Source organism: Hippoglossus hippoglossus, chromosome 17, assembly GCF_009819705.1.
Source record: "Hippoglossus hippoglossus isolate fHipHip1 chromosome 17, fHipHip1.pri, whole genome shotgun sequence".
In the NCBI taxonomy this organism is placed as follows: Eukaryota; Metazoa; Chordata; class Actinopteri; order Pleuronectiformes; family Pleuronectidae; genus Hippoglossus; species Hippoglossus hippoglossus.
In genome coordinates, this window is record NC_047167.1 from 10,121,671 (window position 1) to 10,146,302 (window position 24,632).

Genomic DNA, 24,632 nt, shown 5'->3' on the forward strand with positions numbered 1-24,632 from the left:
TTATATAATAGGTGTGTTTGTATTTTGTGCACAATTAGTTTTTTTCTCCGGAGAGATAAGTGATCTGTTCTTTCACACCTCTCTTCACTCCTGTGACTTTGGGAAAATAGGCACGTCTCATATTTATTCATGGTGGTAAGAGCCTGCTTTCAGCTCCGACGGCGTCCAAGTCAAACATTGACATGGCATGGATTGGTCGACTTTAGCGAGCTCAACTTCAAGTAAAAACTTTTGATTTGTTACCACAGTTCCTCTACTCTCCCAAGATTTCCATCATTTTTTGCTCATTCGCTTTTTGGCTCTGGGCTGCTTGATTTATTGCTTCCTTGTATGGGATGCCAGACGAAAAGATGCATAGAGCCAAGACAGAAAAATAAAAGTTTTTATATTATTCTACATATGAAACCATACATTCCTCTTCTGTCAAAGGCTGTTTTCTCTCCTAATTCCCCGGTGCTTTTTTATGACAGATGGGCTAAGTACCACTGTGAGCACGTAGGCTGTGAACTCTGAATTACCTCTGGTTGAGCCAATTGGCTATTCATCGAGTACAACAAAGTACACTGGGCCTCATTCAAATTCATTAGCTGGAATTCATTTCTGAGTATTTCTCTCCAAAAAGTCCTAAAAAGCACGGGATATCATGGCGGCAGCACAAATGTATCAGCAATTCTTATCAAATAGGAATTATTTTTGCCAACAGAAGAATACAAATTGAGGTTGAAGGGAATGTGTCTGTGAATAAAACAGGCCTCTGCTTCCTCCGGTAGAGGAAGGTGAGGAGAACAGTATCCTCGCACTTTGACAGACAGTGAGACAAACCAGTTGGGCAGCAGGCATTTGTGTCTGATTTGGAAAGAAAGGGGCAGAAGAACCAAGTGAACGCCTGAGAGTGAGGAGTGAGGTGAGAGGTGTGGGGGGTGTTGGTGGGAGGTCATTTTACAAATATCATCTTCATGTCCCTAAAGCCCTGGTCATTGTGTGAATAGAGCTATTGTTAGCGTGGCCCATTTACTATTCACATCAATCGTAACATTTGTCGTCAACTGGCAGAACCAGCGCCTGGTGGTCAGGAAGAGTTGACCAAGTTACAGTTTCAATCCCGGTGTCCATCCGTCAATGTACAGCTGAATGCGTCATTCATTTCCTCATCTAAACTGCGGTTATTACAACACACAACTTTCTCCGCAGTTCGTTTGCCTCTGGGAAGAAAAGAGCAAGTAACTGATGCAGTTGTCAGCTGCTTGCACTTTGAAATACCAGAACAAATAGCATGATATTGGATAAAATACAGCAAAGTAAAGAAAGCTGTCTTTTTTGTGCAGAAACCTGGTTACTGTAAAACCCACATTCACATGCAGCTGGCTGCTTATCAGATTTCAGCTCAGCCCCCAACAATACTTCAGAGCCAAGACTGGAACATTTGAAATTTTGATATTTATGTGTTATGTGAAGACTGGCTCTTTTGTGACAGAGCAGTTTTTTCCCCCCTTACTGTGGCAAATGTATACATGTGAAATTATATTTAGACACATATATTTTGTTTTAAATTTTAGACAAACATTTGTTATTTATTGTTTTTGGCACAGCTATAACAAGAATGGCACGCAGTCGAGCGCATACAACTGCCAAGGCCCAACAGTCTGCTTATGAAACCACATTTAAATCCCCTAGATCCAGATTTTTATTTTGATCTGCACTAAATTGCACACAATCAGTCCCATAAAAATGTCAGATTTTTTCATGAAGTTTCATGAATTATTCTCTGAGAATGAAGGAAGATACACTTTTGAACGACACCCTTTCTCTCAACGTGAAAGACAGAGAAAAAAAATTCTGATTCCGCCTCCCTGTTTTGATCGGCAACAAAATTGAATAGCTTCTTCCCTGACATATACCACATCCTTTCAATATGTTTCATGGTGATCTGTCCGGTTGTTTTTGTGTAATAATATCAGACAACAGAAAACACAAACCTCCTTCACTGCTGCTACTGTGATGTTCAGTCTGCAGTCTTTGTCATGCAAATACACAAGTAAAACTCTCATCAGAAAGTGTAGACAACATTGCCAAAAAATTGGCCTATTTTCCAGAAATGTTATTCTTAACCAGGTTTTTCCTAATCCCCTATCCAGTTTAAAGAAACCAGGTTCTCATTTGCATTTTAGAAATCAGGTTACTGCAGTATGTCGCCAAGACGACGACTACTATGGTGCATGTAAATGTAAAAAAACTATGTTTTTCAGAAGTAGCAAGCAATATACAAAACGCAGATTTATCCGGCATGAACCTACACTTTTGTAGGTTTTGCATGTGTTTTTTTGGGGGGGTTTACATAATTGAAAATGTAAAAAAGAACATTCTGTGTCAAAGTAAATAGTTTTTTTCTTCTTTTTCTACTTTCTGGGTTTTTCAAGTTTGTCAGAATGGATTTAGTGATCATGTCATTAGGTGCATTTTGCTTTAGCACAACCAGGAGACAAATTATGACTAAGAATCACTTCCAGTCCCCAGATTCAAACCCAGAACATTTCTAAACTTGCTTCAGAAATAATTCTCCAAACCCAGTGAGAGTTTTTTTTTCTCTTTTCCTCCTCCTGCTCTCTCCTCTCTTTGGCCTCACTTTAACTGCCTGCTGAAGTGAACCATGGCTTGGCATTTTCGCAAACTCCTCCTACTCCCCCCCCCTTCTTCTCTCGCTCCCTGATTCACATACACGTCTGATACTGTCTCTGGGCAGCTATAAACCATGTTAGCAGGGCCAGTTCTCAGAAAGGAGAGGCCTCCGCTCACTCTCCACTCCCTGTGCCTTACCAGGAAAACACTTTCAAAGAACCCATGGAGGGGCTGCGAGAGGGTGGGAGAGGGGAGAAAGAGAATGGGAAAGATATGAAGAGGCTGGAAAGGGAGGGAGACGCGGGCTACAGTGTAGGCCAAGGCCACCCTATCCAACTGCAAATATAGGAACCAGCTGTATTTCATTTCTCTTCTGACGGTTGTATCATTCTCCTGGACCTTGGTAAATTTAGCATGTTGCAGTTTGCAGAGCTATCGAATTTAGTTTTTTTTATAGTTTTGTTTATTTTCTGGTGCATTTCTTTACTGCCACAAAAGGAAGCGAGAACTCCTCCAGGCATGATGTTGTCTCAGTGAAAGATTAATGGCTTTAGCAAACCAGAAATAGAGTAAAGTATGTTTTGTAGAGTTGTTTACTGAAGGCAGGAGTGAAATGAAGTCACAGTTTGTTTCAACAAAATGACACAACGGAAACAATCATAGTTGACAATGTGATTTTTTTTTTTAACGATTACTAATTAAAAATAACCGTGCATAAAAGACAATAGGACAATATTTGTGGGAGAAGTCGTGCACGCGGCCAGTCGCTGTGTGAAGTGGGCGTCAATGGCCGACTGTCGAATTTGGAATGTGACAAAAATGAACGCCCCGACTCTGATGTTGGAAAGGCTTTGAGACGGAGTTCAACAACTCGACAAGCACACTGACCCATCTCTACTAGACTGTTAACACTCAGGCCAGTTGCTATGCAGCCATGTGCGCAGTTATAGAAGACAGCTCTCTTGTTTCTACAGTCCGAAACTAGCTCGTCGGCCGTTTTTTCCTTCTATTCTTTGTATTAGTCACTAGTAATGGATCACAATTATTCATTGTCATTTGCTGCATAACGTGAATAAACCTTTGATACATTCCCTCATCCATGAACACGACTTGTCACGTCAGGTCGATTTTCATTGACAGTGGTGGTGAAGACAGCAACTCCCATGATCCCATGCTGCTTCACCACATCATCAAACTAGATCTTTTGTTATTGTTTTGATTAAGAGACCCCTAGTGGCCCGAGTTACATATTATACGTTTAAAATCCCTTTTTAAAATTACAATGAAAAGTAATTTATTCTCATATTTGTTTAGATTAATTCATAAATTGTCATTTGTACTTTTTTGGGGTTAATATTTCTATTAGGATTTTTTATTTTTGGGACCTGGGCCTGTTTCAGATAAAGCTTATTTTTGAAATTCTCTAGTCACGTTGCATTAAACTCATCTCAGTCATCCTACTCTTACTTTAAACCATGTTTCTGCATTAATATCTTTTCTGAGTGGAGCCAGCAGGCCCATAAAACCGGAGCCGGCGTTGGTGTGTGTGGGGATCACCTGTGTTTGACTTGGTTGCAGGGGCTCACCCTACACGTGTAGCTTTGAAGCATGTTGTGACAGAGGAGTGGATGGTGTGCCTGGTCATGATGCATTGCCTGTCTGCATAGTTGGGATGCAGTGAAGACATGTAGCAGTGAAACCTGACCAGCAGCATACACACTGTTACACACCATCCGTGAGCCAGACACCAACTGGGCCTGTCACCGCTGCACACAAGGAACACATGCTTGGAGTAAACGCCATGGGTCAAAAATGTTCCAGCAGATTTGATTCTCGTTCGTAGATGCATGTGTTTATTTGTGATTTAGCCTTAAATATTTATGTTCATTTGGAGGCCAGTAAAACCCTGGGAACTCGGTTATATGCGGTGAAAGAATGCAGATGATAAAAAGGAAAACTTTTCAGCGAAAAATATAGAAAATATTCAAGTAAATCTGATTATAGTTTTTTGGGGAATACACTGTTCACTGTAATGAAAATCGGAACTAGGCAAAGCCAGTCATTATTAATCATCCTACTAGTTGTTGGACATCTGTGTTTATTCAGCAGCAAAATTTCACAGAAACTACTCAACTGATTTCCATGAAATCTTGTGGAGGGATGGATCCTGACACAAGGAAGAACCCACATTTTGATGCGGATCCAGAAGGGATGGAACTTGTTTTGTCTTTTTACATTCTGTAACATTATCCAATATTTCATTGTTGATCTGTCAGAGAATTATTCATGGCTCATGATAAAAAAAAATCAGGCATGTTTACGGTTCTACAGTACTAATATTTAATTTAAAAAATCTGGATCGATGAATTTAAATGTGATTTGATAAGGGGACTGTTGGACCTTGGTGGAGGAATACACTCTACTAGATATTTCAATGTATGATGTGATTTTACCACATTATAAATGATAATTAGTTGTGCTACCATAATTGTGTTTTCACATAATTTACAAAAAATCTGTACAAATCCACAGTGTTGGAGTTGAAGTGAGTAAATTCCTGCGGTGAAATGCGACCAGTGAAATCCTGTGAATGAGTTCACGTCGTTCCTCTGCACCGGGAGAAACTTCATTTTCTGACACGGCTCCGAGAGGGAGAATGCAGCAGAGCCAGCTACATGTTACATAATCACACTGATGTAGAAGATACAGAGCAAATCCTTTGCTTTGCATAGCTTTCCCTCATCCAATCTTATTTTGCCTTTAGTCTGCTGCTTGCCTTGGACTGAGCGAACCATTCACTGTAAACACACAGAGACAGGATCTGCAACTTTCATCCGACCTTCGCACTTTCAGCGTCGTGTGTAGACGACACACACAACACATGATTTTGTCGGGTTGTCACTCACACAGATGTTGTGGAAGGACTCAGTTTGGTCAGAATTTACTTGCTGTAAAGACTCTGTCCAAGCTTCTCTTAAGGAAAATACGGTCATGAAATCTTGACTGTAAAACAATGAGTCCATGCAGTATAGACAAAGTGTGAGTGCAAAACTACTCTCTCTCTCTTTCTAATGCATCTTTCTCTCTATCTCTCTATCTCTCTGTCTTTTCTCTCTTTCTGTTGCTCCTATTGGCTACGTTTCAGGACATGTCAAGTCATATGCCTGTCTCTGAGCTGTCTGCCAAGGAAGTGGTTCTAATTGACTAACAAGTTGCTGTTACTTTATCTCTCTCTCTCTCTCTCTCTCTCTCTCTCTCTCTCTCTCTCTCTCTCTCTCTCTCCCTCCCCCCCTCCCATATCTTTCCATCTCCCTCCCATATCTTTCCAAAACCCTCGAAGTCTCCAGAGCTCCAGCGGCCTTGCCAGAATAAAGAAACGACTCCCTCTTTGCACGAAAGTCAAAGTTGGACTCATTTTCATTTTGAACACAAGAAGAAAAATATACAATTGAAAAAATTGTTTGAATGTAGGAGTGAGAAAGTTTGCTCCTTTGAAAAAATATGGAAATCCATGCCCCCTTCCTACTTTCCTCCCAATCTGTTGGAACGTGTTCATTTCTGTGGGTTTTTTTTTTTGCCTATGTATTTTCTTAATTCCCCGTTTCATTTGATTTCCCTGTTTTATAGCCTGCAGCCTGCAGCACAATATGAGTTTCATGAGGATTGGATTTTGCTCTCTTGTGCTGAATAATTAATACACTCTGCTTTCTAAAGCAATATCATTTACATTGTGCTGCATGTGTATTTATGACAGTCCAGTCTTAAGGTTTATTTTCTCTGAGAGCAATACTTTAATTAAGATTCAGATTTCCAAAGATGAGGTATGGGTCAGGGAAGAACTTCAAATTATAGTGTGGATCTGGACTCGGGGGCAGATCCAGGATTTTTTTTAAGTTCTATTACGTTGCGAGGTGTTTTTCACCATTATCACCGGGAATATTTAACGTAACTTAATGAGTGATACGTTGAACAAATATGTATGAGTCTGTAGTGCAGCTTGATTTCCTGCTGTATTCTCACATGGGCTCATTTCGACGTTTTACAGACATTGTCTAGGGGGCTGGCCGCAAACGTTGTTGTAGAAAGCCACCGACCCCAGAAATATACATTCTCACATACAGCCCTTCCAGAAAATTTCAGGAAAATGCCCGGACTTAAGTTCATGTCCGACAGCAGCTGTACTGTGACATTATAGAGATGCAAACACTTGGGGCTGTTGGCAGGTTCTGCAAAGCTTGTGACAATTGAAGATTAGAAAACTGGCATAGAAATATTTTAATAATGATCATATAATGACATCTGGCCTATAGCAGAGACGGGTCAGAAAACGCTTGTGAGTTGTTTTGTGGTGTCATACCAAATGTTTTATTTTAATCCTTGGTTTGGGATTGTAATTACAATATATGTAAAAACTGTACTGCGCATCCAGGAGAGAGATACTGTGATGAGAGAGGAGGGGGGAGGGGTCTGCCTGTCAAAATGTCCAACAGGGATAAAGATGAAACAGAGGTGTGTGTGTGTCTGTGTGCGTGTGTGCGCGCGCGTGTGTGTGTGTATGTGTATGCATGTGTGTGCTCGCTAGAGAGCTGGAGACACTATCAGGCAAAGTTTCCATGTTTAACCGGCAGGCATGAAGACAGAAAGAGAGAAAGGCAGAAGAAAAAAAAAAAGAGTAAGAAAAAGAATCCATGAAAAACTTAAAAGTGAAAGGGAAAAAAAAGAAGGAAGGAGCAGGAGAGAAAGTCCTGCAAAGAGCAAGAATGCAATAGAGTGAAAGACAGAGAGTGAGAGAGAGAGAGAGAGAGAGTGCACGATAGAGAGGGAGTGGGGTTAGAGAGACATCCAGGGAGACTGAGAACAAGAACCAGAGAGAGCGGGGGAGGTGGGGGTGGGTGGGTGCCGGGACGGAATGTGCTGACGCGGCGTTTCTTGTTTGAACTCCTCAAATTAATAATCAGCAGCGGTTTAGCCGAGCTGTGCCAGGAACAGGAGCCTACTGCCAAGCCCCGGCCAGGCCAGGCCCTCCCTGCTCCCAGCGTTACCCCCCACCCCCCCCTCATCTCACCCCTCCTCAAACCCCAGCTCACAGCACACTGCTCTGGGGCCGAATAGGAGGCACAGCCTGTCCTGGTCGGGCCGGGTCTGGCACACTGCCACAGGGCTTTTGCTTGTTCAGGAGTTTTGATTAAATCCTTTATTGTGCTCCACTCACGCAAAGAGCTAAGGCGAAACACCGAGCAGGACGGAGCGGAGGGGAGGAGAGAAAGCGAGAGGGGAGAAAAGAAAAGAAAAGGGAGAAAAAAAAGGGAGGGAGGGAAATGGGATCTCTCCCTTTTCCCTCTTGCTTTCTCCCTTTCTCTTTCGTACTGAAAAGATGTTTGATTTAGTCTATGGGGAGTTGTGAAGTAGATAAAGTTTTTCTTACTGGCCATCAGCAGTTTTTTGTGGCCTTTTTATTTCCACTCCTCTGAATAAAGCCTATTTTCATTCTTTTGTACATTTACTAAATTGCTGTGGGTTTATTATCGTTTATCTCATCAGCTAGACTTCCAGACTACAAACCAGCTCAATGACATGAATCACACGCTTCAGTCCTCTGTTTTTAGGAGGTTTTGAATCATAAAACTCTGCAAACTAATTCTCAAACTCTCAGGCTTTTGCAAAACAGGTGTTCCTCATGCAAAAGTGACTCCACCTCATCATATCTTTTGTGTTCTTCACAGATTGTAGATTGTCTACCAACTTTAAACTCTGTATCTCCAACTGCTGCTAGTTAACTGTACCCTTGTCAGTGCTGCAGCACCACCCGCGGTCTCTCAGAGGCTTTGTGCCAGAAGTGTAACAGTGATTTGTGTTGTTGTTTCAGCTGTTTCTGTGCTGGACCTGAGCGAGCAGTTCACACCGCCAGAGACGGCTCCCCCAGCTCTCACCAGCCTGATCCAAGCCATAGAGAAGAGAGGTATATCCATGTCAGCCCGCCGTCGTATCCGTCTGTCTCGCTGACACTCTGTCCGCCTCCCCGCCTTTCGTCTATGTGCGACTGTCTCCCTCCCGCCATCTGGCTCTTGCTCTCTCATGCCAGCATTTGCACAAGTGTAGACGCACAGACATGTGAGTGAAGTCAGACAGTCGAACAGATGTAGAGGAGAACGTGCACACACAGGAACGTGCACACTATCAGGACCTCCTCAGCCGGTTGAAGACTTAATAAAGTTTTTCAACATTGATGCTTAATGCGGTTTTAAGTCGGAGCAGTTTTCATTGGCCTCACTGAGAGTCCTGCACAGTGGGTTTGGTTCACACTATGTTATTAACAAATAGAGCTCAGTGGGACTCCATTCACAGTTTTTCCTCTTTTTTTTCTATCTTCCTTCTTTTCTTTCTCTCTGCATGTAGAGCTTTAACTAAAGATTATATTCACTTTTTATTATACGAATATGATTATGTCCAAAAATGTGAAAAGATACATCACAGTTTCTCAGGGGCCATTATTAAATCGTCAAACTGCTGCCGACCAACAGTCCAAAACCCAAACATACTCAGTTACAACAATGGAAAACCAAGTAAAGCTACAAATCCATAAAATGTAACAGGAATTACAGAATATTTGGCATTTTTGCTTGAAAATGACCGAAGGGATTAATCAATTTTGAGAGTAGCTGATGATTAATTATAGCCACACATACAAGCATAAATGTAGGCAGCGACATTCAAAGTAGCTTCAGTTAGGATACAAGAAATCATCACATTTTTTATCCAGGAAATACTGCAATACTTTACAAAAAGAAAGCAGAATGTCTGAAGTTTTAATATTTATTATTTTTGACTTTTCAAGATTTCTTTGTAGCTGTCTCACCACCTTTTAAATTTGTCTGGATTGTTTGCTGTCAACAGATCACACTAAAATCAAGCATTTTCTTGTGTGCATATACACTTTTTTTGAAGATACTAAATTTGTCGCATTTTCACTGTGAGCACATTTATGTACTCTAATCCTGTGGTGTGAAATTCGGACACAGCTTTAGTCTGTTCATGAAGTTATTGATGACACAAGTTTAGAGCACGAGGAAAATGTTCTTATAGGAGTAAACATTTCAAAATGTCGATATTAGATGGGCGACAGGAAGCCTGCCTCTGACACTTAAATGTTGCAGTAACGCAGACTTACTTCCCAATGTTGGATGCACACACACACTGACTGCATAGTTTGGTTTTCACAACTACCTGAGAGACGACCTTGTCTCGAGGAATTGTCTCCTAGATGCAAACTGTCTAGACCTGGCGTTTCTAAAATGTTTTTTTGTATGGGAAATCTGTGATATATTCATTCAGAGTTTTCTTCAGTAAGATTTTCATAGGATATGTGAAATGTTTCTCTCCCTCGTGGAACAATCTGCCGAAAAGAATCCCATAACGTAGAATTTCAGATGTAGACTTGTTATATTTTCTGTGCTGTGTCTGGCTTTAAATAAATCCCAGATTTTCCACAATAAAAGAACCCCAAAAAAAGAGATGAAACACTTAGCAGGGGAAAATTTGTTGGCTCTGCTTTAGTAAATATTAGTTGTAGAGAAACATTTTCTGGAGCAACTCTCCCCCCTTTTGATTATTTACCTTCACTCTGTTATTGGATTTGGGACAAGAATGAAAACAGCTGACACATGCTCCGTCGTGTACACGTTGTTGCTCACACAGTAACACTGACCAACTGGTAATACAATTTGTGTGTTGAGTAACAAAAAAATCTTTTTGTGGGATTTTTATTTTTTTATTTTTTCCAATACAAACAACAACACAGTCCAACAACATCATCGGCAGGCATCATGATATAAATACTATACTATTAGTCTGGCTGGGACGTTTTGTATTGACTCTTTTGCATTGACTGTTATGCGTTTTTGTTTTGTTTGATTAGTTTTCTGTTCGTCAATGGTCAGTGACGGAGAACTCACATGCATTTTGTTTTTCCTCAGGTCTGGACTTCACGACATTGTACAGGACAGCTGGCTCCCCCTCAGATCCAGAGAGTCAGGTGTACTGCCTGAGCTCTGGTGAGTTAATTTGATACTTCATTGTTTTTTTTAGAGCATTTAATCGATTAGTTTCTGATTATTTCTAGAGCATTCATGCTGCTTTGTACCTGTGCATCCAAATTTAATGTTACAGTCTGTATATTTAGGAAACGGCTATAGTGTTATGCTGTCAGCAATTCAGTAGCTCAATGGTACGTCTCCCCTGCCTGTTCAAAATTGCCACATGACCAACCTTTAGATCATAGCACTGCCTCTTTAAAGAGTTCCTCAACCAAAATCAACAAAACAAAATGTCCAACAGGTTTATATTTAGAGATTTGATTGATTATGGTCAAATTTGCCTCTAAATGCCTCCGTATTCTGTGTGTCCTTGTGGTCCAGAGAGTGACGTGGGTCAGAAAGACGTGGGTTACCTCTCTGAGTGTGTCCTGCACTACCTGAGAGACCTCCCGTCACCTGTCATCCCGGCCTCTATCTACCCCCAGCTTCAGACTGTTGTCACGCTGCAGCAGCAGGTCCTACAGCAGTCAGCAGGTCGGTCTCATCCCATGAAGAAATACTTCAAGCTGAAACTTATAACATTTAAACACTTTTCAATAAGACAAATTAGAGATGACACTCTAATTTGTCTTATTGAAAAACTGTTAGGAAGTTTTACTTGATACATACAGATTCTGTATGTTACTGCTAACTAGTTTTCAAAGGATATGATTATACCATCTTGCACATTTGGAACCAGAGTCTGTGCAGCAGCAGTCGAGGGATGGAGCCGTGGTTGCAAGGTCCCATTAATGCATCAAATAACGAATTAAAACCAAACTTATCAGAAACATGAACACTTGAACAAAGTGTTGCCAAAAGTGTGATAGGTAACTAAAATCACAGAAACCATTTTTTCAGATGCGACGCACACAGTTTCCAGTTAATGCGCTTAAACATCAGAGCCGCTGGTATGGTGGAAGAAAAACTGAAGTTATATTGTTCCTGACTCCTCTAAATCTAGTATGAACAAAATAACACAAATTAAGTTGATCTGTGTTGAAGCAGGTGAAATAATTTATAATATAATAATAATATATAATTTATTCTTAATAGAATAGTAAAAAATATAAATTGAGCTGTCTGCTGCTGATGTTGTGAAGAGAAAGACAGCTTTCATTGCCTCAATGGCTGTAATTTAAGTAAAAGAATTGCACAAGGCCCAAACTGAGCGATGCTGGCTGGTGATCGAGGTCAGTCGCATGTCAGCGTTGAGAGAATAGACTTAAGTGTCGGGAGAGGATGAGCTCACTGTGGCATGTTAGAAATGCTTCAGCTGATTCTCCTTTGTACAGAGGAGGCCATGATTTCATTACTAGGTCTATTTACAGAAACATGCACTGACCTCATTGACCATGATTGTCTTTGCTTGAAAAATACCAAACTATAGATAAGATTACAGATAAAAGTAAGTTTCCTCAGATGTGATGTTATACATACATTGTTCAGTTTGTCACAATAGTTCTGTGTATACATCCTAATCGTGTTTGTTTGAATCACTGTTACAGATGGTGCGGTCGCTGGCAGCCATGACAGAGAGGTAAGCCTGGTCCTCGAGAGCTCCACCGCCGTCCCCCTCCACAACTGTCTCACCCTGCAGTACCTCCTCACACACCTGGCCAAGGTCACCCAGGTGCAGGCCAGCAATGGCCTGGACACACACACACTGGGAAAGATCTTTGGACCACTGCTCATACGGACAGGCCCCTCTACCCCATGGTACATATTTTTTTCTAATATACCTAAACAAATGTGAGTGTGTGAAGTTGAAATGATGATGAGGGATCAGGGATCTTGGAATTTTCTTTTCTGTGCTGCAGTTTGTCTGGTTTGAGTCTCCTGAATATATCAGCCATTGTATGTCAAACTGTTGCGGTTGATTGATTCATTAATTGAATGATTCGTAGGTTATCACTTGATGAGAAGTTCCCTGCCCTTGTGGTGGAGAGGCTGTTGATAGAAAGAACTATGGAGCAGGACCTTACTCCTCCAGGTGACATATTTTTTATAAAACCTGAGTAGAATAATGTTTATTTTTCCCCACAGCACAAAAACATGTAATTTGTTTTTGTTTATTACCGAAAAATTATACTTGTTGGCTTTTTAGCCGTTTTATTGGGAGTTATGTGTTGACTGGTTTTATTTTCTATTTGCCTACGTGCGTTTTTCTATGTAGTTCTTCCAGCAAAGCCAGTCAAGTCAAAAATGGCCCCATCAGCCATGACGGACACAAGCAGCCTGCTGAACGACGCTGAGTGGTACTGGGGGGAAATCTCCAGGTAAAACATGAAACTGTTAAGAGAGAAATTGATCAGAGTTAATGAGGTTTCCATCCATTTCAAAGTCAGGGACTGTGGGCGTCCCCTTGGACCAAGGTGCCCGCTCACCTCACCCTTGCTTATTAAGTTTCTGGAGACACTCAACAATTGAGCAAAGTTAGACTAATGTTGCTGTTTGACAAAACTTCAGACCAAATAATCAGACCATAAAAAAGGTCTGTCCTCTTAGGCAGTTGTTAGTTTCTGACTAAAATGGCAAATTTCCCCAAAACTACAGTATGTCTGAACCATATCACAAACATTAAGTATTTAACATGATAATAATATTACTAATGACAATATGTAATCTTTTCATTTCCGTTCACTCACCTGAAACTCTTTGTGGAGCACCTCACACTTCACCTGGGATTTAAATGACAGAAAGGGTAGCTTTGAGCCATCAGTTACAATATATTAGCTTTTGATAGCCACAAGCTAAGCAAGCCGTCGCTAAGGAAACACACTGACAGCTGCAGAAGCACAGGTGCTCTGAACATTCGTTTTGCAAAATGGACCCAGGCAGGACTCTGGGTGAAATGTTTAGTAAATGGGATTACTGTGTGCAATACCAGCACACCATACATGTAACAAAGTCCAGAAGTCATTGTTTTGTGGTTTAATATGAGCTGAGTTAGTGTTAATGAAATGAATACGTTGCTCTATTTGCAGAGAGGAAGTGAATGAGAAGCTGCGAGACACTCCAGACGGCACCTTTCTTGTCCGGGATGCCTCAAGTAAACTAGAGGGCGAGTACACTCTCACCCTCAGGTAAAACAGCACTTCTTCTTTAAAAGTATTTCTGCAAACTGACCTACTATTTCCAGTCTATGTACAAGTAGAACCAATTTTCATTCTCATTTGGCTCCTGTCTCCCCCTGCAGGAAAGGGGGGAACAACAAGCTCATCAAGATTTACCACAGAGATGGGAAGTACGGCTTCTCGGAGCCTCTCACCTTTCTGTCTGTGGTGGAGCTCATCAATCACTACCGCCACGAGTCCCTGGCTCAGTACAACGCCAAGCTGGACACCAGGCTTCTGTACCCGGTCTCAAAATACCAGCAGGTTTGTGATGCTGCAGATTTTAAAGCAGTTTGTTGGTTGTTGTGTGAGTCTTCAAATTCACTACCCATAACTTCTTATAACCTAATTCAATTGCACGAGAGATCCTGCATTGTATGAATGACAATAATCACTGTTTGAGTCGTGTTTTATTATTTCATGCATCCAATTGGTGATGTTGCTTTCATCTGCTTTTTTGCAGCTGGTGAAGGAGAACAGTATCGAGGAGGTGGGAGAGCAGCTGAAAGTTTATCATGAGCAGTATCAGGAAAAGAGCCGCGAGTACGACTCTTTGTACGAGGAGTACACACGCACCTCACAGGTACGGGTTCAACACACACAGTCACATAAACACACACACAAACAGGGGATGTGTCGCACAGTCTTATGAATCTTACTTTAGTTATACTGATGAAACACAAACATAAAGACACATGCAATATATCCTGGAAATAAGATGAAACCTGGTTTTAGCCAGAATAAAATATAAATAAATTGGAGCTATAGAACCATGGGGAAAAAACCACATAGAAAAAATGTATTAAATAATTTATGTAAAAGACTAGATGTGTGTACAACACCAACAGTCGAGGATACAAGCAATGTGAAATCATGTCAAATAAGACGTCACATAAAAATAAAATATGCTTAATTATAAAGGTAAAGGCGTTTAACACGCTATATATGTATATATATATATATATATATATATATATATATAAATATAAAGATTAAAGATGTGAGTTTATATTGTGAGAAGCTTACATATTTTCATTATGTTCAAAACAATTGTTGAGGAAGGTTCACATTTCTTTGCTAGCTTTTATATCAGAGGCAGGAAAAAAACATGATCAATCTGGGATTCAGCAGCTTCAGGCTGAATTAAATATTAAATCAAATGGACAGTCACAGTTTTTCTCCTTCTCCCTTTATTCCCCAGGAGCTGCAGATGAAGCGCACAGCCATTGAGGCCTTTAATGAAACCATCAAGATCTTTGAGGAGCAGTGTGAGACTCAGGAGCGCTACAGCAGAGAGTCTTTGGAGCGGTTTCAGCGTGAAGGCAATGAAAAGGAGATTCAAAAGTACACTTCTGTTTATTTTTTTACTCAGCCGTAAATCAAACTGCTAAATATTAATAGTGTTCAGCATTTGAAAAACACATTAATTTGATAATTTCCCTCAAATCAGGATCCAGACCAACTCAGAGCGTTTAAAGTCTCGTGTGAAGGAGATCCACGACAGCAAGTGTAAACTGGAGCAGGACCTGAGAGAGCAGGTCTCTGACAACAGAGAGATCGACAAGAAGATGAACAGCCTCAAGCCAGATCTCATGCAGCTCCGCAAGATCAGAGACCAGTATTTGATGTAAGAGGAATGAATCCAACATTTACTCCCTGCATAAAATACATGCTCACACAAACACAAAACACAAGTTTTAGAACTGGCTGTGAGCATTACATGTCTGCGGTGTTTTGCAGATGGCTGACACAGAAGGGGACACGGCAGAAGAAGATCAATGAATGGCTGGGCATAAAGAATGAAGCTGATGAGTAAGTGTTTGAGATGAAGGAGCGGTTTGGCAACTTGTGCTGTGATGACAGGGTGCCGTCGTATCTGCACCTATAATTTAAAAAGTGGTTGCAGCTCGCTGTAATGTTCATGGTATGAGATGTACTTCAGTGTTTGCCGCACTATTTCTCCCTTTCCAGCTCCTACTCGCTCGAGGAAGACGAGGGCTCGCCCCACAATGATGAGTGTGCCTGGTACGTGGGTGACATCAAACGCACCCAGGCTGAGGACATGCTGAGAGGGAAATGTAATGGAACCTTCCTCATCCGTGAGAGCCAATCACAGAAGGGCTCCTACGCCTGTTCTGTTGTGTGAGTTTGTGTTTCATCTTTTTTTGAAGGACAGAAATCCACCTGAATAGTGATTATGTTTTTCCATTGATATGGATTTTCTATTGATAATAATAATGATATATCTCTTTTCTTAATAAACTTACAAAGTTCTCAACAAAGTTAAAGTTGCACACAAAAACAAAAAACAATATATGTCAAATTGTTCCATGGTTGGACAGCAAAGGCCTGGTTGATATGACAACATGAATATTGACAGATTTCAGATCTCTCTGAACACTACACAGTTTACAGTAAAACATCAATGGTATACACTTGGTTTTCGTGGCAGGGCCAGCCTCTTTGTCATTGGCCCGTGGTCCGTGGATTGACCCATTTCTTCATCACAGGCTGTTTAGAGGGAGCTGGAAGTTGACTCTCTGTCTTCTCAGTCCTCTGCTCGGTCGAAAATCCAAAGGTAACTTCCACTTGAGGCTGCTCTTTGTAGAGAGTCAGGGCTGACGAAGAGGACAGGCTCAGTTTGAGCGCATCCTTTCTTGTCGCTCTTCAGGTCAGGTGAAGCCGTGTCTCTTGCCTTCCCCGAGTGGGCTGGAGGCTCCACAAACACTACTGCCTCCTGTTCACCATTCCTCTTGAAGATCTTCCTCTTCTCTGCTAACAGAGGAATTGGCATGAAGGTCAACTCTGTGTTTTCCTTTGCTCCTACCGTCGTGTTAATTTAAGAAATCGTAGAAGTTATCCAAAAAAAGGAAATCGAGTGAGCAAAGTACTCTGAGCAATCCAAAGTGCAGCCAACCAACTTATCCAAGGCAAACAAAGTGAGGACTGAGCTTCTCTCACACACTTATATACCCTCTAGAATGCTCGGTAAATACCAGGGTTCCGAAATGTAACTGTTTGGTTTTGATCTAAACGATAGAACGCAGGGGGAGGGAGGGAGGGAGGGAGGGAGGGAGGGGTGGCGTGCAGTGAAATGCATCATAGAAATCTCGTAAAGTCCTCCCATAGACACTCATTATAAATCCAAAAACTGCAGGAAAAGTAAAAATGGGAATATAGGCCTATATATGATGTTATTCACAGACATACTCAATCCATTAATACACACACATGTGTATGTATATTTATACATACCCATGCATATACACACATAAAAATCGGTACTATGTACTGTGTATATTGTATAGTATTTTATCTCTTTTTACTTATTCATATCTTTTAGAGTGTCTTTAGTTTGTATGTATGTTTATTCTTTTATTCTATTCTAAAGGGAATCTACAGAACAGAATTTCTTGAATATTGTACTGGTGCAGTGACAATAAAGTTATCTTAAAAAAATGTATTAATAAGTGACATTTACACAAACATTACTTGACCCATTGGTTATAATGGCTGATTTTAGATTTTCAATTTAAAGTGATTGAAATTGGTAAATTGTTGTTGCACTTTCTTGTGAAAGACGGTGAATAAAGCCAATAGGGTTTTTACCACAAATGATATGAGTTCTTTTGAATCACTCTATCATTCACAATAGTTTTATCTGGCATCTTATGGTTTCTTTTATTAAGTTATAGGTCACTCTTGATTTAAATGTCACACAGTGGTTGCTCAGGAGCGGTTGTAGTCCTTAAAGTATCATTTTAATATTTAATATGGTTATAAAAGTATTTATCAGCCAGTCCTATAACATGTCATACCTGCAATTCTGGAAAGTCAGCATGCTTAGAAAGCATACAGAGCAGCAGGATGGCTGCTTGTTTGTTTTAGTGTAAACAAGTGAGGGCAGCGCAACACGGATTTCTCTCAACAGCAACATTGTGGGATCTCTGTACTTAAGGTGGTTTTGTAACTTTGCATCATTCAGTTACATTTACACGGAGAAATCCATCAGGAAAATGGTAAAGAGAAGTAGTTTTCCTTTCATTAAAATTATATTAAGCAAATTTTATGAAAATACCACTGTTTGAACACAGCCCTGTTAAGGCCAGCTTGTTATAAATACATTTAATATGCTATGATAGTTTTTACATTTCTTTGCCTGTGCTCCTCTGTGGAATTACACCAAAGAAAATGCAATGATGAAGATGTAAACAGGTCAGAGGTTTCATGCTAATTTCTTCCATTCACAGTAATTCCGGGAAATGTAGGAAATCAGTGAAGCCGTTTTCAGATATGAACTCCTGAGAATGTCCTCAGAATTTACAACATTTCCCTTGTTACACTACAGTAATTAATATAATGTTTGTCCTTGTTTTCAGTGTGGAGGGTGACCCCAAGCACTGTGTCATCTACAAGACGGCCACCGGTTACGGATTCGCTGAGCCCTACAATCTCTACTCGTCCCTCAAAGACCTGGTGCTCCACTACAAAAACGTCTCCTTGGTCCAACACAACGACCAGCTGAATGTAAATCTAGCCTTCCCTGTCCTGGCCTGCTCCCAGAACCAGAACCAGCACCCCAGATGAATAATCGAGCGGCAGTGTCGGACGCCTACCAGGGTGGGGAAACAAAATTTTCACTCAGATGCATTGGGGGGGGGGGAAAAAAAACATCTGAACAATGCACTTGTTCATGTGGTGGAAGAAGTGGGTAAAAATCGACTCAGCAGCCACAATTAAAAAAAAATCGTATTTTTTTGGCTGGAGGCTGGTGCTTATTTCCCACACTGACCCCAGTCCAGCAGCAAAGAGCACTCCTTGCTAACAGCATGGCTTCAATATAAGCACACTGCTAGCAGCAAGTAAGCACTGTACAGTACGCCTGGCTGACGCAGCGAGTTTTACCACGAGGAGAATGTCGCATTAGCCAGCCATGACTGTACAGTGTCGGTTATTAAAACAGTGTGTCAAATTCAAAGACACCTTCGACAGAGGAAAAACAAGACTAAATGTGTTGAAGGAAAAAATAAGCACACGCAAATGTTGCTTTTCAAGATCATGAAGAGGAGAGACCAGATGGGATGATGGGAAAATATACAGGGGGCACTTTTCTTTTTTGCTTTGAACACGATGAGTGTCTATAGACAAAGGCCTGATCTGTCATCCCCAGACTGCCTGCAAACTCTCCGTAGACAAAAGCCTGAGCTGTTATCCACTAAAAGGACTGGCTTTGCTAAACCAGGCTGCTCGCATCCCACCTGAAGGCGGCTGAGGAACCGTGGACCAGGAGGGTGTAGTCACTGGAGCCGAGGGGAGAGGGTGGAGAACCTGCTGGGGTTGTTATTTTTGGGGGGGTTTTAAAAAGATTGATTCAATTTAAAGCTTGCTCAAGTGCCATAGTAATAGCTTTGAATGACCACAAGCCTGTGTCACTAGAACGAGGGGGCACGTCGAGGAAGGAGAGGAGGAACGCCTGTCGACATTGACAAAGCTACAGCTTTAAAAATGATCTTTATTTTCAACTGGCTTGTTGCTCTCTCTCTCTCTCAGCGGCGCCTCCCTCTGATCTGATGAGGTACAATGGACAGCAAATACTGTATTACATGATAGAAGTGCATGCGACGTATTTGGTATATTGTGAATATAGAAATACTTTTTAATCACAATAAACTAGATGCACAGGTACATTGATTAATGCAGTTCCACATAATTCAGGTTTCCTTCTTAAAGGAAATAGTGGAAAGAGTCCTGCATTAAACGTCTCTTTGTTTCAGACTTCTTCCTTCTTTTTTCATCCTGTTTAATACTGTAGCACCTGTAGCCATTGACTTTAGGCATAACTGTTAGTGCTGCTCTTAAGTGTCTAGTCTCTATATGCTACAGACACTTGCAGAGCATCAATCTATGTGATTATTGTATCTTCGGTGCTGTATTTGCTTAGCCTCTGTTAGATTAGACTGTTGTTAGCGGTACAATGTCCTCGCAGATGTTTCTTGTTGTTGTTTTTACAAGCAGATTTCACTCTCGGTACTTCCTCCCCCTTGTGCTTGACTGTTTGTTTCATCACAAGCTTGACTCACAGAGCTGTAGAACATAGATGTACAAAAAGAAAGCGGTAATATAACATATATATATACATAAATATATATATATATAAATAATATTTCAGACACACATGCAGACAGTGTATGTGATTTTCTACAGATTAACCGCCGTGTTTCTTTAATTGTTTTCCGAATATTTGCTATCACTCTTAGATTCTGTTTGAGGATGCACAGTATCCAGCTAATGTGAGCCAAATGAAGGATCTTTTCATGTAGCAAGAAAGAGAAGCACAACCAGGTCGTGTTGCCATCCAGCGTGGCCTCTGTGCTCTGAGAGATTATCTAGTACGGTACGCATGGAGTAGTCCTTCGTTTGGGTAGAGTTTTTTTTTTTACTTGGTGGCTGATAATTGTGCTTTTTGTAGAGTATATACAGTATGGTTTGTGGTGAATGCAGTAGTACTATTATACTGTAGTACTATGCGCACCATACGTGTATAACGAGCTTTAGATTTTACAGCGCTCAGATCGGTTCCCTCCGGTTGTTCTGTGCCGTGGCAGCGAGTTTCTCCTGTTTTCCTCATGTTCATTTGGCTCGAGGTGGAGATTTTACCACCTCTGTTCAAAGCACAAGTCATTTGTGTAAAAGGCAGGATGATCCAGTTATTATTGTGTGGTCGATAAAGAGGCGTCACATGATGTCGCCTGTGAAATTGATTTATTTAGTTGATTTCTTGAGATGAATGAATATGAATAATCTCTCAAATTTATTACACATTGTCGACTGTCATTGCCAAAAAGAAAAGTATTTTTGTAGAAAGTTACGAGAGTCAAATGTCATTGGCGTTGGAACCTTTTAGAAAAATAATGCACTGCTTTTGAAAGTTACACATTGAAAAGTTACATGGATTTTGGATGGATGGATGGATTTTTATTTTTATTGAGGAGGGATGGACGTTGCCGTTTTGTTCCTAGATGAGATCCTCACCCACTCGACATGTCATGAAACTCAATTATAAGTGAATAATTTGGTTTCATCTGATTTCAGGTACCAAACCCATTTTCAGATCAAACTCAACCCGAAGAGGTTAAATCAAGACGTTCATTGTTGTTTCAGTCAGGACGAATCAGTTGTACTGTACTTTGCACAAGTAGAAAATCCCAAGAATTTGATTCCGATGCTTGTGGTTAGAGGGCTACAAAAAGTGAGGACGATTCGAGAGATAATTAGAAGTGCCTTTAGTCATTGTGATGAGCTTGTTTTCTCCTTGTTGTCGTTGGAGCGTTTCTCCACAAGATGGTGCCATCACCACACATGCTGTGCCCCAAGGTTCACATGTTCGCCAATCGTCTAAAACTGGCGATTGAGCATAGTTTTTGTGTGTGATTGAGTCTGAGTGTGTGTGTGTGTGTGTGTGCGTGTGCGTGCTCGTGTGGTGCGTGTTTGAGTGTGTTATAGATACGAGAGTGACAGATTTTAGGTGTGCCTCCTTGTTGTTACATCTATAATTGTTACATATTCCTTCTCTCTCTGGTGGGGGCTGTACATTGGCTTGGTGCTCTCTCTCTCTCACGGTGCACACAGGCTAGCTTTCTTTGGTGTTTATTTTTTCATGGTATATTTTTGAATAACACTCATAAGTTAGAAATGTGAACCGTACATATCCACGTCCCAGCCCAGTTGTTTGAAGCTCGATAAGCTCCCGAGTTAATGCATGCAACCTTTCTCAGTGTTTTGTATGAAGAGTCGCTTCCTTCGTGGACGGCCGATCTGGTTGAGTCACCCGCCACTGCTGACGCATCCTTTATCCAGTTTGTTGGACCAACAATTTGCGACTGCACTTTCTCTTTTCTGTTCCCCACCCTCAGAGCGGTGTGTCTAAAGCCCAACAACCATAAACTCACAGACAGTGGCAAAGCTCAGTTGTGTTAGTGTTTGATTTGGTAGTTCTCTGTCTTTCCACACAGTATATCAGGAGTGTTTTTCTTTACAGTGTACAATATATGCTTTTGTTGTCAACAGCTACCATGTAATTCTGATGTTTTTTGACTGATTGCAATGTTTTTACTTTCACTAAATGGACTGTGTAAACTCTTATGCAATTTATTGTCCGCTTAGCAGAAATTGTCCAACTTAACAAGACAAATAACGTGAATTTTTCTAGATGGTCAGCTCATCCAAAACGTGGTATATAGCCATGGAGATAGTTTCTGAAATATCCATATTTCTTGGTGGAACTTCTTTATCCTGGAGAAATTTGAGGAAGTCTGTGGTTTATCCAGAGAAACCAAAACATTGTTCCTGAAAAGATGTGTATGTTTTTCAATTTTTTGTATTCTTTTACTATCACAAACAAACATCTGTTCACCTGTAGGTGGATACAGAGGTTAAATATAAGAAAGGTTACAGAACATGGAAGTGAAACTAAATGCATGGATAGCTACCACCAGGAAAAGGTGAAAGGTTTTTGGATAAATCGACCACTTAAAATATGTCTTTGAAAATCCTGCCAATGGAGCACGGTACTTTCAGTTTTATTCCACATCAGGTCAACTTGTTTCAGAGAAGTCCATAAACGGGACGGTTCTGCTTCTGTTTAAGCAAATTTCTTTTTGTTTTTAAAAGAGAAAAGTAGAACTGAACTACTTCACTTGTCGAGTACTTTTAACACTTTCACCGGCCGTGTGCTCATCACAGATGTTTAATAGCTAGAAGCAATGCAACTTTAGTAGCAGTAGAACCCGGTGGCGCGGTGTGATGAGCATGAAACAGGCGGGGGGTGAGAACTTGATTTTGTGCTTCGACTCTGAGGTGACTTTTGTTGCACGAAGCATTCATCCTACTAAACTCCTACATATGCATTTGTGTCCGAGCTTCTTGGAGAACACTTTTCTATATAACACGTGATCATTCAAGGAATTCAAATATTTTTTCATCCGCTTTGGTACACTGTAAATTATATTTCTTGAAATCGTCTCGTACGCAAAGCACATCTTTCACTGACTACAAGGAAACACATATTTGGTGTCTATTACGGTTTGAAGAATGAAATACATACTAGAGAATAAATATTTTGAAATATATTCTTAGATATCTATATTTTTGGATTATGTAATTCTGATTTTGGATCGCGCTTGAAACAAATCAGAACGAGGCTTTGATGTGAACATGATTCTTCAGACTTGCTCCACGGGTGCTTTGTATTCGAGCGGTTATTGAAACGCAAGCATTTTTACTAATCGGCTGCAGTGAGCTTCATCGCGATCAGCAACACGCTTTGTGGTCACGGCTGATTGACGTACACTTAATCGATTGAGCATGAATATCAGGTGCATTCAGAGGATGAAGCAAGCTCATGTACATGTGTTAATATTTACAGAGCTAAGTCTATATGTTAAATGCAGTCCCGGCTGCTTTGCATTTATTAAATATTAGAGAAAAGTTTTTGTTTTTTTGTTTTTTCTTTAATTGAACGTGAGAGTCTGTTATTGTCAAATGGAAGATTCTGTTTTTTTGTTATTTGTGAGTAGAGGCAGTGTTAAAGGTTGCACCACAAAAGAGACACTTGGACGCTGCAGCAGAGATGCACCACAGATTGGACAATGTCGAAGCTACCACTGTGTCTTCCTCTGGTGGATCTCTGCAGCCGCTTGAAGTGGAGTCAAAAAGTAAACCTGCAAAACTGACGAGAGAAAAAAGGTACACGATTTCGATGGTTCACGATCACTCCTCTGTGCAGATGTTTGTACTTGGAGCAATGATGGCATTAGAAAGTGTTCTTTTATGGTGCCCGAGTATAAATATTTTTATTTGGCTTTTTAAAAAAGCTGGTAGATTTGTCTGTCCAAATGTTTTTTTTTTGGTTTGTTTGTTTATATATGTTAATGATAACCTTACAGAGCCTATAAAGAAAAAAATAAGCTAGCTTGAATATTTTCCTCCATGCAGAAAAAAAAAATACAAATGTTTACAGTATGTAATTAACCAAATGGTAAATATGCGTTTGAGAATCAATCTGTCTGTCCCTCAAAGTGGCCAAGACGGATTGATCTTTTATTTCTTTATTTCCTCTGTCATTTTAAACTTGAAAATGTTACGAATGCTTGTTCTGTTTCTTCCTGTTTCCTCTTCTTTTTTTTTTTTACTTGTGAGGACAGTGCTCCCTCAATTTCAAAATAATAACTCAACAAAACAACGAAGTTAAATAAGATTGATTCAATACCACAACAAACATGCACTCATCAGTCTGTCATTTTCTACCTGCTGACTGCTTCACCTCACACTGAGCCTTGTACTGCAGCTTCTGCTCTTTATATTATGTACTGTGTGTTCTGGCTCCGTCAGGTGTCTCTCTGGGTCGTAGAGGGTTACAGTGAACTGTTGTGAATAACAGTGAAAACTCACCACTCGGTGAACATGCTTGTGCACAACCTTAGAACATAAAAAGCTGTAAATTCAGGAAGAATTATCAAGAGGCATCCTGTTCTTGATTTTGCACTACACAGCAAATGGCACTCAATGGAAAGGCAAATCAATTTCCCTATTATCTGATTTATTAGACTAAATGGTATCCAGTATGGAATCAGATTTCCATTTAAAATACAAATACATTAACATTTCCACTTTTCTGCTTGTATCCAGTCAATGTAGCTTTGCAATTTGTTTGACTCAATCTCATGTGAATGCTGTTTCACTGGTGAAGGTTAGAAGACCTGCAGTGGTACAGAGCAGCGACAATCTAAAACACTTTGAACTAAACCTGCTGCTTTGTAACGTTTCCCAA

General features: G+C 40.6%; 1 protein-coding gene across 2 annotated transcripts in view; it reads left to right on the forward strand.

The window, feature by feature from the left end:
• pik3r2 (phosphoinositide-3-kinase, regulatory subunit 2 (beta)) overlaps window positions 1-19,906 on the forward strand; it is a 30,705-nt gene extending 10,799 nt beyond the window's left edge. For both annotated transcript variants that reach the window (XM_034613151.1, XM_034613152.1), the window contains exons 3-16: window positions 8,483-8,575; window positions 10,590-10,667; window positions 11,031-11,183; window positions 12,197-12,407; window positions 12,596-12,681; window positions 12,865-12,967; window positions 13,676-13,774; window positions 13,888-14,068; window positions 14,268-14,387; window positions 15,006-15,148; window positions 15,255-15,431; window positions 15,545-15,616; window positions 15,776-15,946; window positions 18,184-19,906. In XM_034613151.1, coding sequence (XP_034469042.1) covers window positions 8,483-8,575; window positions 10,590-10,667; window positions 11,031-11,183; window positions 12,197-12,407; window positions 12,596-12,681; window positions 12,865-12,967; window positions 13,676-13,774; window positions 13,888-14,068; window positions 14,268-14,387; window positions 15,006-15,148; window positions 15,255-15,431; window positions 15,545-15,616; window positions 15,776-15,946; window positions 18,184-18,391 — 1,895 coding nt within the window. In that variant the 3' untranslated portion in view covers window positions 18,392-19,906. The remainder of the gene's footprint in view (window positions 1-8,482; window positions 8,576-10,589; window positions 10,668-11,030; window positions 11,184-12,196; window positions 12,408-12,595; window positions 12,682-12,864; window positions 12,968-13,675; window positions 13,775-13,887; window positions 14,069-14,267; window positions 14,388-15,005; window positions 15,149-15,254; window positions 15,432-15,544; window positions 15,617-15,775; window positions 15,947-18,183) is intronic.
• The last annotated feature ends 4,726 nt before the right edge of the window (window positions 19,907-24,632 follow it).